General features: G+C 35.1%; 1 protein-coding gene and 1 non-coding gene across 2 annotated transcripts; both read left to right on the forward strand.

Annotated features, from left to right (window-relative positions):
• The first annotated feature begins 6,892 nt into the window (after positions 1 to 6,892).
• LOC121796236 (RRP12-like protein) lies at positions 6,893 to 13,780 on the forward strand. Its single transcript, XM_042195024.1, has 17 exons — positions 6,893 to 7,458; positions 7,781 to 8,312; positions 8,405 to 8,665; positions 8,902 to 8,993; positions 9,267 to 9,476; positions 9,817 to 10,215; positions 10,755 to 10,933; positions 11,029 to 11,122; positions 11,211 to 11,267; positions 11,388 to 11,522; positions 11,624 to 11,695; positions 11,820 to 11,930; positions 12,005 to 12,166; positions 12,260 to 12,388; positions 12,465 to 12,566; positions 12,659 to 12,888; positions 12,973 to 13,780. Exons 1-17 carry the CDS (start codon positions 6,964 to 6,966, stop codon positions 13,568 to 13,570), a joined length of 3,858 nt encoding a protein of 1,285 aa, XP_042050958.1. The 5' UTR covers positions 6,893 to 6,963; the 3' UTR covers positions 13,571 to 13,780.
• Positions 13,781 to 14,053: 273 nt separating this feature from the next.
• Positions 14,054 to 14,127, forward strand: TRNAV-CAC. Its single transcript has one exon. It is a non-coding gene; the product is annotated as a tRNA-Val (tRNA).
• The last annotated feature ends 1,872 nt before the right edge of the window (positions 14,128 to 15,999 follow it).

The raw sequence follows: 15,999 nt of genomic DNA on the forward strand, positions 1-15,999 counted from the left end.
ATCTATACCCCTTTGATTTTCAATTTCCACCCAATTCAACTCATCTCTACCCTCTCTCTCATATGCATTCACGTCAACTCAATTTCCACCCAATTGTAACTGCATTGAAGACGATGGGTGCGCAACACATGTGGGTGACGCGTAGATGGCATCGTACTTCTCGGCGGCGGTGGTGGGAACGGATGTAAACGTTGGTGCTGTCGCACGACGCTGCGCCGCTTTTTTATGATTGCGGTCGCAATTGATGGTAAATTTAAAGAAAATGAAGAAAAGTGTTTGAGCTTTCTATGAAACCTTGCTTAGATTCCTCCGTGATTTGGTAATTATTTTAGGAGTTTTATCATTGTTGAATGAATTTGTTGAATCTGGGTTATTTTCTTTACAAGTGAAATAATCTCTCGCCCAAAAATTTCACGGATTATGCAAAAGCTACGAGGGCTTTTTAGTCTACTCATAAAGGAAAGAATAAAAATTAATTAATTCAGAACTTAAAAATTGTCAAAACATGACTATTTCTTATACACTGAACATTAGATTTGGGTTCTAATTATGTGGGCCCCTCATCACTAAATTCTCTCATGTTTTAATTCTCATTATCCCATATCAAGGAAACTGAACATGCCCTTAGAGTGCCTCCTAAAAGATTTTCGGACCAAATTAATCCTGAAATATTTCATTATATCACTCAAAATTTATGGGCAATTGGGTCCAATATTTTATTGGCTAGATATGTTTAAGTAAAACTTGAATGCTCAAAAAATATTTTTGCAATTACTCTAAAGGTTGAGATATTCTTGTATGAAAAGCTAGATCCGACAATAGTTGTGTTGGTTGATGGAATATGTCGGCCAATTGAACGTGAATATACTAAAAACTGGTTTGATCACGTGATTAACCTAGTTTTATAGTGGTGTGATTTGTATGTTTCATTGCTTTGTGACTTCACTACAAAATTCTCCTAGTAGTCCTTGTGTATGACCTGTGTTTGTCTCCTATTTGTGATAAAAGATTGTATAGTGGGTACATAATCGGACTTTTTTTAACATTTTATATTGAAAATCATTTTATAAATATTAATTATTTTAAAATAAATTTCATACTAATCATTTTGCAACACTTCAAAAAAAATTAAATTTTTACTTAAATATTTGTATATTTAAGCAAAAAAATATTCTTAGTAAATATTGTATAATTATCAAATCAAGCTCAAAATCATGTTACAATTCGACATGAAATTTCAATATCACTTCTTTCTTATTGCTAAATATAATACAATAAATAAATAAAATCATTTTTAATTAAATTCACTTAAATTTAAAATTTTAAAGATATTATGTACATGTACAATTTATGTACATTTATCTTTTCTCTTAATTTAATTTGCTATAATGACCTTAAATAACCGAATGTCCATATATTTATCGGTTTTCAAGTTATATTTTCAATGTATATGATCTGAAATGTAATTTAAATTTTAAATAAAATGGTGAAAGTGTTTATTTTTAATAATATCAATTGGATTAGTTCACTGAATATGTGATTAGTTTTAGTATTGGATAATCAAGCTGAAAATATATCAAGTTAGCCCATTATAATAACGGACCAAAAACGATGGAAATTAATATGTATTGTTTACCTTTATGGATCCAATATACATAATAAAAATAATAATTTAAATATATAAATTTCATAACCAGCCTGAAAATCAAAGATTAAAAATATAAACAAAAAAGATTACCCAACATAAACTTAACAATAAAATTGTTTAACAGTAGTTTGACATCATGGAGTCAAAGTGTTATCTCCTTGATGCTTAAAAAATTAATTTCAATCAATCATCCTTTAAAGCTTCCTTGAATAAATACATAAAACATTCAACAATTACTTTGCATTAAAAATTCCACCTTCACAATTTTTATACTCATCCATCAATATAATTTTTCGTACAATAAATTATTATTATTATTATATGCATTTATATTTAATATTTATCATTGTTTCTAGAGTAAATGTCAAAATTGGTCCTAAACATATAGGCAGAATATGAATTTGGTCCAAAATATTCACTTTTTGAAAATCGGGTCTAAAACATTCACTTTTTGAAAATCGGGTCAAAACATTTGAAATCATAAAGGAAGTGGTCCTAAATTGACGAAACCGTTAATTTTTGACGGTCAACACCCAATTAACGATTTTTTAAACTTAATTAGTATAATGATGCATAATAATTTAATAAAATAAAATATTAAAAAAATATCAAAATAGAGTCATCTGCTCCAGAAATCTACGCCGCCTATCTCGGCCCCCAAATCAGCCCCAGCACCCGCCGCCGTCTCAAGATCAGCAAGCCACGAAAAAGAGAAACACATGAATATCACTATGGAACATGGTGAGGAGATCACCGACTACTTCCAAGGCCAGAAATTCAAATGGATCTGGATTTGAACAAAAGTCAGAACCTCTCACAAATTACATCTCCTCAACTCGCCAAAATAACCACAAACATCTCTACACGTAAGGCAACACCGCGGCAGAAATTTAATGGGGAGAGAGATTGATTGTTGAGCAGCGACAGACAACTAAGGTTCTAGAAATTGATTAGAGAAAGATATGAAGTTGAGTAAGATTGATTAAGAAGGAGAGAGAGAAGAGAGGGCATTGATGGTTGAGCTGAGAGACGAAGAGAGGATGACAATGGGTTAGAGCGAGGCAAGAGCAGCGGCGATGAGGTCATGGAGCAGCAATACTGCTCGACTGACAACGAGCAGGCAGAGGCGACGTAAGCGAAACCATCTTCCAGCAACAGCGACCGCATCGGCAAAGATAACAACGCCGGTTCGCCGAGAAAGAAAATTGAGAGAGAGATGAGGAGGACCAAAAGGAATGGGGGTTGATGGCAACAACAATGGTGGACGGCGACAGTTTTGATCTCGAACAGCAACAATACGGAGAAACACACGATGACGACGATTTGTGGAGGAGCGAGCAGAGAGAGAAAGATGCGACGACGTTGAGCGCCGGAGAGAAGAAGTGAGAGATTCCGATTTAGGAAGAACGAAGGAGAGATGGAAGAGAAGGAAGAAGAGGGAGAAATAGTCAATTTTGAAATTTCTTAGCATTTTATTAATTTTATATTTAATTTTGTTTAATTAATTATGCATTAGTATATTAATTAAGTTAAGAAATCATTAATTAGGCGTTGACCATTAGCTTTTGACGGAAAAGGACCACTTCGACAACGATTTCAAATGTTTAGGACCACTTCGATAATGATTTCAAATGTTTTGGACCCAATTTTTAAAAAGTGAATATTTTGGACTAAATTCGTATTCTGGCTATATGTTTAGGATCAATTTTGACCTTTACTCTTGTTTCTATAATCCATATATTTATTTATTATATATTTCTATAATAGGAAGATGATCAAAGTATAACTAATATTAAGTGTATAACTAGAGAACAAATCTCGGCCATTAGATCAAAACGATCTAGTTCACCATATGAGCGTTTTAGTTCACAATAGGAATTTGAAAACAAGTAGTGAACTAAAACACCATTATAGTGAAGTATTTACTCCTTGAAGAATTTAGTTCACTGTAATGGCGTTTTGATTCACTCCTTCTTATAGTGAACTAAATCACCCTTATAGTGAACTAAATCGCTTTTATAGTGAACTAAATTTGTGTTATCTAGTTATGCATTTAAGTAGTGATTTCCCTAGATCACTACTCTGCTATAATATATGCATATATGGTAATAGCATATGCTAATTAATTACATTTAATTTATAAATTAAATATATCCAAAACCAAAACCCATTAGAAAATCCCCAAACACTTAAAACTCTAAAACCATCGTCTCTGTCACCAATCCCTCTCTCTTCATTCCGGCCACCATGGAAACCATTTGAAACAGATGGGGCGAAGCTCACTTGCAACTTGCAAGGGCGCAAGTGGCGCAAGTGGCTTCACAGCCCAATAAAAAAAGGCCACGTGGGCTGACCCAACCCTTACCTCAACGCGAGCTGCTTGCCGAGTGGAGACCTGAGACGAGTCAGAGCTAATTTTGGCTTACCATTGTAGATGCTCTAAATATATTAAAGGTTCAGACGCAAGGTGTGTACAATCAATTTAATAAAAAATATCAATTAAATTATGAATAAAAAACAAAAGAAATCTTTATTATAAATTATAATTTATGCATATTTTCAAAAAATAATTTATAATTTAATAAATTATATTCTAAAACCACTAAGCTCAAACAATAGAAATTCCCACATTTAAAACTTCCGCAGCCAATCCTCTTCCTAAGCACAAAACCCTAACCGCCGTCAACTCAGTTCTCTTCATTCCGACAACCATGGAAATCGTTGACATGGAGGCTTTGCCCTAGGCGCCGGAGTTCTCCGAAGATTTTTCCTCCTCTGTGCTCTTGCAGTTCGACAATTCCACCATCTCCCCATCACCTTAGAACTATGACATTCTTTCCATTTTGATTAATAGACCATATACATTTACAGTTTTTATTTGACTGAAATAAGAGTTTTAACAATTGTTTGTTAAATTTTATTGTGAGCGTAATCCTCCATTCTGAACAAAATTTCCTAACATTTAATTTATAGATTAAATAAATTATATGTCAAATACTATTAAACTTAATCAGAATGAATCCTTGAACACTCAAAACCTCTCTTGTCAATAAAAATATCAAAATTATATAAGTAGAATATATTATTATGCTCGTACTAATTAGTTATCAACTTCTCAACTTATACAGAATGATATAAACAAAACACACATATATAGGCATTCTTCACATGTCCTAGAATTATCTACTCTTTTCTTTTATAATTTAAATATCTTCATTTTTCTCTATAAAAATCTAAATATTTTGTTAAATAACTATAGAGAATTTTACTACAAAATATCATAAATTTAAATAATATCTAGATATTTCTATCATAGATACTTTCATCTTTTTTAATTAATGATAGAGTATTTCTTATACTAGAAAAAGTTTATTTTCTTGTATAATGTCGATTCACCTTTTTTCCTCCATCATTCGTAGTTCCGTCTCGTATTCCACCGGTGTGTTAATTGGTTTACAAATTTTGAACTTCTCTAGAATCTCTTTTGCATAACTTGTGTGATGAATTTTCATCTTCAAGTTGCTTCACTTGCACACCGAGGCAATATGTTATGATCTTCTTGAATTCCTTGAACATGTTTAGGTTATTTCGTGTAAAAATGAGCTCATCCACATACAAAATACACTATTAAAATATCTTTTTCTTATGCTCGCTAATTTATCTTTGTAACAAAAAAAACGTTTTTCTTTACTTTTTCACATGGAACGCATGTTCATAAGGACATTTGTTGAAACCATCATCTTCAAGGTACTTGTCGATCCTGCTATTCCGCGCCCTAGGTGTTTGCATTAGCTCGTGCAACACTTTCTACGATTGCAAGACTTTGTCTTCTTGAATATTCACCACGTGGTCATCATGTTGCTCAATGTAGACTTCTTTATCAAGAAATTCATTCAAGCGGACCGACCTTACATCCATTTGACAAATCTTCCATCTATTTTTGGGTTCAAGGGAGAGTATTAATAGTTTCTAAACAAGCGACAGAATCAAATACCTCATCATAGTCGACTAGCTATATCCTTTGGTAGTGTCACCAACTCCTACTTAAAATGCGATTGTTTTGAAAAGAGAGCGTGGATCGCCTTTTTCATGTGATTGTGTGATCAATTAGGAACACAAGAAACAAAACCGACTCTTAAGGTTTTATAACTAATTTGGTGACAGAGAAGACACTGATCTACTGACTCTCAATTAGGAATAAAGATCTTTTTATAAATATCTTTATAATATATTTTTGACAAATATTCTAAATATAATTTGACCGTCAATATTATCATTTAATTTTGTGACATGCAAGAAAAGATCTTTATTCAATTTTTTATTATTAAAGAAAAGTTCTTTATTCAATTTAAAAACAAGTAATATAAAAAATTGAAGAATCAATTTTACTTGCATGTCACAAAATTAAGTGATAATATTTAAGGTCAAATTATATTTAGAAAATTTGTCAAAAATATATTGTAAAGATATTTATAAAAAATTATGAGTATATGATAAATTTATTAAAAATATATACACTTTAAGGTATTGAGGGTATTTTCGTCCAAAAAACTTGGAAATAGTAAAAAGTACCTCAAATGATACTAACTCAAAGTTCACGGACCTAAAATAATATTTTCAAAGTTCACGGACCTAAAATGATACTTTGGCCAAGTTCGTGGACCAAAAATGATGTTCCCTCTAAATAAATAAATGAGTCAATAATATATGAGTCTTTTTTCACAAGTTGGGAGCCCTAACCCAACATAGATATCTAGTTTTGTGGATGTATCTTTGTTGTTTGTTCCTTCCTCTCCTTTTGCCTTTTGTTTGTGGATGTATTATTAGTTAGTTTTTTTTAATGGGTTTTTATATATTGAACTTGTTTGCCTGCCTTTTTAGTTTGAAATTTTTTTGTGTATAAAAAAAATGTTTCAAATTCGAACGACTAAATGACTTAAATCCACTCAAGATAGTATTAATGTAGCAAAAGTTATTATTGATACAAAACTAAAACTCTGAAAAAAAACTCGAAATTGAAGTACATATCTCAATAAATTCGCGCTTATTTATAATTATCATTGTTACTGTAATAAATTACTATTTTTTATAAATTGACTTCTAATCTAAATAGGATTAGACGCAGTGTACAATTAATTTATAAAAATTGTCACTAAACTGTTTAATTTACATGGCATGTTACCAAAATTTAATTTATATATTCAATAAATTATATTCCAAAATCCAATAAACCCAATTCAACATTTAAATCCGCCGCTGTCTCTCCCCAACCCTCTAAACCCTAACCGCGCCGTCTCTCTTTCCGGCGACCGATTATGGAAATTGTGGATATGGAGTCCTCGCCGGCGCCGGATTTCTCTGAGGACTTCTCTTCCTCCGTGCTCTCCCAGTTCGGCGACTCCAACATCGAGCACCACCTCCGCGTCTGCGCCACTATCGGCGCCATGTCGCAGGAGCTTCGGGAGAAGTGCCTCCCCCTCACCCCAATCACCTACTTCGGCGCCACCTGCTCCTCCCTCGACCGCCTCGCGTCGAGCATCGACTCCTCCGGCTCCATCCTCGACGCTCTGCTCACGATTCTGTCCCTCGTCGTCGTCCGATTGCCGCCAGCTGTTTTGAAATCGAAGCATAGTTATCTCTCCGAGCTGCTGATTAAGATCCTTGGATTGAAAACCGTGGGAGTTGAGGGCGTTGTGCCTGGATTAAAATTCGTCGCGCGATTGGTGATTGTGAGCGAGAAGGAGTCGTGGGAAGACGTGGCGGAGCTTTACGGTGTTTTGATTGGTTACATGACTGATGATCGCTTCAAGGTCCGGGAGAGTTCTATCTTTTATTCAATGTGTGATTAATTTAATTGTTTTGGTTGTTTGAATTTTGATATTTTTGGGAATAATTCATTCTTAATTTGATTATCAGTATTGATAGATGTGGTATAGAAACATAGTGGTAAAGTATGATGTTAGTTATTTTCTGATTTGGGATGACAAATTGATTGTTTATAATTGAGAATTGATATACTCCTGTTTGGGTGTTTTAAGAATCTGAGTTGCATCTGTCACCTCTTATGTATAATTTCTTCATCAGCATTCTTTCAATTGACTTATTGGGGAAATGGTTGGACGGTAAATGCAGATAAGGAGACGGTCACATTTATGTCTACGTGATGTCTTGAAGTATTTCCAGTCAGCGCCCTCACTTTCTCCGTTGCTAGCATTTGCAAGTGAAGCCATAACGAATGTCTTTGTGAGGTTTCTTCTGCTTGCTGGAGGATCAAATGAAAATGTTTCAGAAGTTTCTGGAACAGCACGGAATGTTCTCAGAATTCTGGATGCTCTAAAAATTTGTCTTCCCTATATGTCATCAAAATCCACAGCAAACATATTGGAGCGTTTCAAATCTCTCTTGACGCTCAAACAGCGCGTTGTCACTACACCTATAACAGATGGTTTAAAAGCCCTCTGTCTCCACCCGGGTTCCGAAATATCTGCTGAAACACTTCTTGATCTGTTATGCTTTCTAGCTAGCTCAGGCTCTCCAGAGGACTCATCTGCTGATACCATGACTCCAACGATTCGCTTGCTAGACATTGGGATGAAACGAGTTTACTCGCTGAACAGGCAAATATGTGTCATTAAGCTTCCTCTTGTTTTCAATGCCCTAAAAGGTTAAACTTTTCCTTGTTCTATTCTTTACTCTTGTTATTGTCATGTTTACCAAATTCTATATGCTAACATTTCTATTTGCTACCTTGCTCAGATTTTTTGACTTCTGGACATGAGGAGTCTTTGGTAGCAGCTGTGACAACATTGAAGAGCTTAATACATTCGTGTATAGATGAGAATATGATCAAACAGGGTGTTGAACAAATTACTGCCAGTGCCAATTCAGTCATCAGGAAATCTGGTCCAACTTTAATAGAAAAAATCTGTGCAACAATTGAGAGCCTGCTTGATTATCAGTATGAAGCAGTCTGGGATATGTCGTTTCAGATTGTTTCTACCATGTTTGAAAAATTGGGTAGTTACACTTGGGTCATCCTGTTTTAACCACATTAATAGTCTGAACAATTCATATGGACTTTGTTTATGCTGATTTCACAGTTATTATGTGGTATACTCTCCTTTTGTGGTATACTCTCCTTCACCCCATGACACGTTAACCACTCAAATCCACCATAGGAAATTGAAGTTATCTATTTATTTGCTTTATAAATTTGCCCCTGTATTTTGGCTGACAGAGAATTGGCCTTGCAGGTAAGAATTCTGTTTACTTTATGGAGGGAACACTCAAGAGTTTAGCTGATATGCAAAAATTGCCAGAGGGAGACTTTGGTTTCAAGAAAGAGGTAATATAACACGGCAATATAACCAGAATTTCTGATTGTTCTTTGTATTTTTCAGTTTGTTAGTCATGTTTTGAATCTACATTCCTACATATGCGATTTATTTTCTCCCTTGTATGTGTTTAATAATGTCTATTGAGGTTCAGTTTATATATGCTGAAGTTGTTCAACGTAGTCATTGCTCTTTGTTTGGCACTGGTTTGCAGTCTTGAATTTCATAAAAGATTACCCCTTTTCTTGTTAATAAATTGCGAGTAACCAAATTGATTTTTGCAGTTGCATGAGTGTGTGGGAACTGCTCTTGGCGCTATGGGACCCGAGAATTTTTTGAGTCTTCTACCTCTTAATTTGGGTGTTCCAGATCTATCTGAGAGCAATCTATGGCTGTTTCCAATCCTGAAACAGTATATTGTTGGTGCTCGTTTGAATTTCTTTACCGATTCAATCTTACCCATGGCTACAGAGATGAAGCGGAAGTCAGCAATGGTATAAACACCTTCCAGATTACTTTATTTGATGTTTTAAAGTGAAAATGTGCGGAAATAATAAATACCTTGAAAGTTGTTTTTAGCTCTACATTAGTTGATGAGATAATCTTTGTTTTGTACTAATAGCATAATCTCATTGGATAAGGAAATGAAAAGGATATTAGTTAGATCTTATTTGATCAATGGGGACTGCCACCAAATATTTGGAAGTTTGGAATTACCTGTGTCCACTTTTGTAACTATGGATATATGTAACTTTTGTAACGTATACTGTTTCTATATTGTTTTGTTGAATTTTTATTATGAGTGCTGAACAAACCGTTGATATTTTTACCCAGCTTAAAAAGGAAGGAAAACTACAGTCAGCTAGGAGTGTGGATGGAATTGTGTACTCCTTGTGGTCACTGCTACCATCCTTTTGCAACTATCCCGTTGACACTGCTGCAAGTTTCAAGAGTCTAGAGGGAGCGTTATGCACAGCTCTCCAAGAAGAACATGAACTTCGTGGTATAATATGCTCCAGCTTGCAAAATCTTATTCATCAGAATAAGAGAATTCTGGAAGGGAAGGGGAATACGATTGATAGTGAAATAAGTCTTGCAGAACAGCAGGCTGCTGCCTTGTATACTGAAAATATTGCTACATCTAACTTGAATACATTGAAATCCTCGGATCTGTTGCGTGTTCTTGCTGGAGTCTATTTCAAATGCTCTAAGGATACTGCAGGCATTTTGCAGGTAATTATAACATTTCTTACCATTTTCTATTCCATTTTCATCGTAATTTTTTGCTCTTATAAATGTAATGATCATTGTGGGACTGTTTCACTTAATGATCTTGGAACTCTCTTTCTGCTCATGCCATTCGACCAGAATTGACGTTCGCGTTCCACATGGTGCTTGTGGTATAATATTATAGAAGCACGATATATGGTTGCTTCTCCCTCAATGTCCTGAATGATGTTCTGCGTTGCCTTAGTATTTCGCTTCATCTTAGTTACTTCTTTATAAAATATTACCTGCACAGTAATCTTTATGTCACAGCCAATGTTACTTCCACGTATGCAAATCTCAATTTAGTCTCACATATCTGCATATTATCCATATGGAATTTTATTAGATTAAAGGAAAACAAATGTTAGGAAAGATAGCTTCAGTGAAGTAGTTTCTTTTTTTTCCCATTTTCTAAATAAGCGAGTAAATCAAAGATTGTGAACCAAAAAATAACATGTCCTCAGCTTGTCGTAGTTAGTTTCTCAGTTTGTGTATTCTTGCAGACTACGATCCGTGAACTTGCTTCAATATTGGATAAGGAGGTGGTCTCATCATTTTTCAAACAATCCATGAAAAAGCTTGTGAAGGTTACCTTGGAAGCCAACAAATCAAAGAATGAAAAGAATTCCAATCTCATGCAGATAGATGATTCTGGAAACGATGGGTCACTGTCTGCTGTCAGGTGAGTTGCTTGTGTGTATCTGATGTTTTAACCATATTCATCACGACTTCTGAAGATTCCCTGCTTAAACTTAATGTTACATGTTACATGCACAGGGTACAGTTGTTTGATGTTGCGGTTTCCCTTTTACCCGGATTAGGTCCCAAGGAAATTGATATTCTATTTGAGCAAATGAAACATGCATTGAAGGTTCACCTTGTTCTTGTTTTTATCATGTGATTGGGGATAATTCATTCTTTAGATCTAATAGAATACCCAAAATACACTTTGTTGGCAGGATGCTGATAGTTTGATCCAAAAGAAGGCCTATAGAGTACTATCTTTGATATTACAGGTACTTAGTTTTCGAAGTTAATAAATTAGCCTATTCTTGTTTTCCTGTTATTATTTTCATCATTGTTATAAAATTTATACTAGTATTTCTAATTTAATTGATCAACATGTTTTTGTACAGTACTCCAATGACTTTATTTCAAGAAAACTAGATGAAGTGCTCTCTTTGATGGTTGAAGTGCTGCCCTCTTGCCATTTTGCTGCAAAACGTCACAGACTTGACTGCTTATATTTTGTGATCGTTCACATTTCTAAGGTAATTGCAAAATTTATTATATTCCAGCGGCAGTGGCCAACCTTGTGCATTAGGTAATGGAATATGTCATCTTGATTTTTTTTTCTTGCGTATCTCTACAGGAAGGATATGAACAGAGGAGGCGTGACATTACTGCTTCTTTCCTAACAGAAATTATACTAGCACTAAAAGAGGTATGGTGTGTCATTTATCAATTTGACTGTATGTTATTTTTTCTACAGTCCATACCGACCCGCGGTTGTTTTATCGTTGTACTTTTGTTGTGAGGTCTCTGTCTGACTAGTTAATATTTGCTAGACTAACAAGAAAACAAGAAATAGAGCATATGATGTTCTTGTCCAAATTGGTCATGCCTGTGAAGATGAGGAGAAATGTGGCAAGGAGACCCTGCAACAATTTTTTGCCATGGTAAAGTGCTATTAATTCAGGGATTTTTCGTATCCAATTCAATTTTTAAATTACTACGTTTTCCCTATGCATAGGTTGCTGGAGGTTTGGCAGGGGAGACCCCTCATATGATCAGTGCTGCTATGACAGGCTTAGCCCGTTTGGCTTATGAGTTCTCCGACCTTGTTTCTGCTGCTTATAACGTTCTTCCATCCACATTCCTTCTCCTGCAAAGAAAGAACAAAGAAATCACTAAGGTAATGCCTCACTCCTTTGAGATGGTACACTACTTCCTCATTTTGTCACTACTTGCTATCGTTTGTCTGACTCGTGTGTTACAATTTTTGCAGGCTAATTTGGGTTTGCTGAAGGTATTAGTTGCCAAATCACAAGCTGAAGCTCTGCAGGGTCACCTACGCGGCATGGTCGAAGGCATGCTTAATTGGAAAGATAGCAGCAAAAACCATTTCAAAGCTAAAGTGAGTTTCTTGACTTGTAATGGTGGTAATTTGGGGTTTAGGCGAACTTATGTGAAGATTTGAATGATTTCTGTAGGTTAAACAGCTGCTTGAAATGCTTGTGAAGAAATGTGGTATGGATGCTGTCAAGCAAGTCATGCCCGACGAGCATATGAAGTTGCTAACTAATATCCGAAAGGTTTTTATCGTTACGGATCATGATTTTTCCCCTTTTTTATCGTTATCAGATAATAATACGCACTTTTTACCTGTCATGCTATTCGTATGTAGCTCAATGAGCGGAAAGAGAAGAAACAGACCGACAAATCTTCAGAAGATAGGTCCGTGGTATCGAGGGCAACTACAGCCAGGATGAGCCGATGGAATCATACCAAAATCTTTTCTGATTTCGACGATGAAGATACAAGAATGAGTGGTGGTGACTTTAAAAACGAAAAGAGTGTTTCTGGTCAGCAGAGCAAGTACTCCGCCGGGCAGCAGTCCCGAGCTACTCTGCTAAGGTCAGACGGTCGATATTTCTTTCAACTGCTTCATAAGTATAATGTGATTGTTTTTCGTCTAACTGTAAAATATAACATGACCAGATCGAAGAAAGCACGCAAAGTAGCAAAGCAATTGGAAGAAGAGTCGTTCGATCAATTAGACGACGAGCCCCTTGACATGCTGGATGGTCAGAAGATGAGGACTGCACTTCGATCATCAGCCCCAGCAAAGATGAAGTCTGATTCAGATGATGAACCGTCCATAGATGATGAAGGCCGCATGATTATTCATGAGGAAGGGAAGTACAGTAAGTCAGACAGGAAACATAAACGAGAGGCGTCCTCGGATGGTGACGGGGCAGATGGAAGGAGCCGCGCTGGAAGCCACGTGTCTGGAAACACGCAGAAGACACAGAAGCGGATGAAGACATCAACAGAGTCTGGGTGGGCATACACAGGCAAGGAGTATGCGAGTAAGAAGGCCGGTGGTGATGTGAAGAGGAAGGACAAGCTCGAGCCTTACGCGTATTGGCCACTTGACCGGAAGATGGTGAGTAGGAGGCCGGAGCATCGGGCATCCGCCAGAAGTGGTATGGCGAGGGTGGTGAAGCTAACGAAGAAGATGGAAGGGAAGAGCGTTTCGCACGCCCTTTCGATTAAGGGAGCAGTGTTGAAGAGGAAGAAGAAAGGTGGTAAGTAGACATGAATGTTATTTTGTATTAACAGATGAGAAATTCACAGTTTTGTAGTAGTATATTGAAAGAGATACATAAATGTAGTGTCGTTTTTTTTTGCTCCTTGTACTGAAATTTGTTGTCTTTTTGAGGTCTACTATTTTCCCTCAAATATTATTATTTTTATTGAAAAAAATATTATTGAATCCCATCATCGGAAAGAGTGGCCCAAATAAGTTTCATTAGTTTTTAATTTGGTTAAGGGGTTAAATTAAAAGTCTTTTTATTGAAGTACATTAGTTTCTTCGTTATTTCCCAGTTAGTGTTATTTTTGCAATTTAAATCCGACTTAAAAAATGTTAAAAATCGAGTGTAATTTGCAAAGAAGGATGAGAGATTAGGATTTTAATTTACAATGAAATCAAATTAGTTGTAACTGATGAATTGGTAAAAAATACCAAAAATGTGCGATATTATAAATAAAAATAAAATACTCAATCAAACAAATTGTCTGGGTGGTGTAGTCGGTTATCACGCTAGTCTCACACACTAGAGGTCCCCGGTTCGAACCCGGGCTCAGACATTTTTTTTTAAGAAATTGTTCGACTTTGTATTAAATGAAGGTGTGTAGTGGAATAAGGGTGAGAGCAGCGGCGGAACTACATAGGGCTAAGCCCCGCGCCACCAGACCCCGATTCCCCCTTATACGGCCTTCCTCCGACCCTGCACTCCAATCGTCCAGTTCCAGCGAATTCCGCTCTCTGCGTCTCTGAAATTGAATTAGGTGAGAAGACAAAGACTTGGGCTTCTTAATTTTGGACCAATTATTTTATTTCGGCCTTTAGGGCTATAATCGAATAGTACTAAATTAACTAATGATGCTTTGACTTAATTAGCCCAAATTAATAATCACGGGTCACGCCCCTGCCGGAGATTTGCATAATTCTGGTAAGAATTTTGATGGATATTAGGGCATGTAAATGTTAATTATTTGATAAAATTACAAAATATAATGAAATCGAATAAAATAATCTAACTTGCAGCAATAGTGCAGTACGTAATTGTGCTTTTCATGTTTATAAATTTTGTATGCCTCAATGCCTCTTAATTTAATTGGTACTTGGATTTGGACTTAATCTAATTTGGATACAACTTATTAAGATATATTTGCAAAGTAGAATTAGAGATAAATGGGAATGATATCTTAGTTGTCTAAGATTGAGAAAGAAATTGTTTCTATAAAAAAATTAAAAATGAGACAATTCTTCAGCGATTTGAAGATACAATTACTTGCTGAAAACAGTTACTCACTCTGTCTACCATTAGAAGTCTCATTTCTTGAAGGCACAAATTTTAACAAATGTTAAGAAAAGTGAGTGAAAAAAGTTAGTAGAATATGAATTGCACTTGTATATAGTATTAGTTTAAGATGAAATGTGATTGGAATGAGTTAGAGGAATGTGAGATTTTATTACCATTTACAGTAAAAAGGAACCGGGACTCCTATTCGCGGACGGACTAAAATGAAAAACAAGACTCCTATTCGCGGGTAAAGGCAGTATCATCTAGTGTGTCGTAAAAATTGTACAGTCATTATATGTAAAATTAAACATTTTCATACTATATTTTTTTTAAAAAAAATATCACCACCGACTTATTTAAATTTCTGGTTCCGCCATTGATTGAGAGTGTATTTAATGTCTATTTTTGGTAAGATTCCAAGAGGGACAAATTTTGGGGGACGAACAAAAATGGTAAAATGTGACAAACTTTGGGGTACGGAGGAGTACTTGTTTTCATTTTTCAACATGTTTGCGAATATACTCCATCAGTTTAATGGTTTACCGAAATTTTTACGATTTAATGACTGGTATCATAGATGATACCAGTCATTAAATATTCTCTTATCCGTTTTGTTATTGCAAACATTTTGGTAACAATAATCACTCCATCCGTCCCATTAAATATGCAACATTTGTTTTTTTGGCACGAGATTTTATGTAGCGTTGTTTTGTGAGTTAATGAAGAGAGAGTAAAGTAAGAGAAAATAAAAAGTAGAGAGAGTATTGTTTCCATTTTTAGAAACGTTTCATTTTTAATAGAATAAACTAAAAAGAAAAGCGTATCATTTCTAATAGAACATATGGAGTATATTACTAGGCACATTGTTAATGCTTTATTCTTTATTCTCAAAATTACTCTTGTACAAGTACAACCACTGATTTTGTTAAAGCCACCCACAACAATTTATTTATTTGACAATGACATAAAGATGAAGATAAAGATATTGTACTACTCCTCTTAAGTGGCTGTAGTATAAAAGAAATAAAGTGGATGTGTAAATAGACATTACTTAAGTGTACATTCAGCATTAATGTGACAATATTCTGTCACATGCTAATAATACTATTCAAAATTTATTCCCACTTTATTTCTTCCACACTACCTATCATTT

The sequence above is a fragment of the Salvia splendens genome, chromosome 3 (assembly GCF_004379255.2).
Source record: "Salvia splendens isolate huo1 chromosome 3, SspV2, whole genome shotgun sequence".
NCBI classification, from domain to species: domain Eukaryota; kingdom Viridiplantae; phylum Streptophyta; class Magnoliopsida; order Lamiales; family Lamiaceae; genus Salvia; species Salvia splendens.

What these genes read in the sequence shown, in the direction of transcription:
- LOC121796236 (XM_042195024.1), top strand. Translation starts at nt 6,964, where the DNA reads ATGGAAATTGTGGATATGGAGTCCTCGCCGGCGCCGGATTTCTCTGAG. An exon ending in ATACTGCAGGCATTTTGCAG is followed by an intron (nt 10,216 to 10,754) that starts GTAATTATAACA and finishes GTATTCTTGCAG; the next exon opens with ACTACGATCCGTGAACTTGC. An exon ending in TGATCGTTCACATTTCTAAG is followed by an intron (nt 11,523 to 11,623) that starts GTAATTGCAAAA and finishes GTATCTCTACAG; the next exon opens with GAAGGATATGAACAGAGGAG.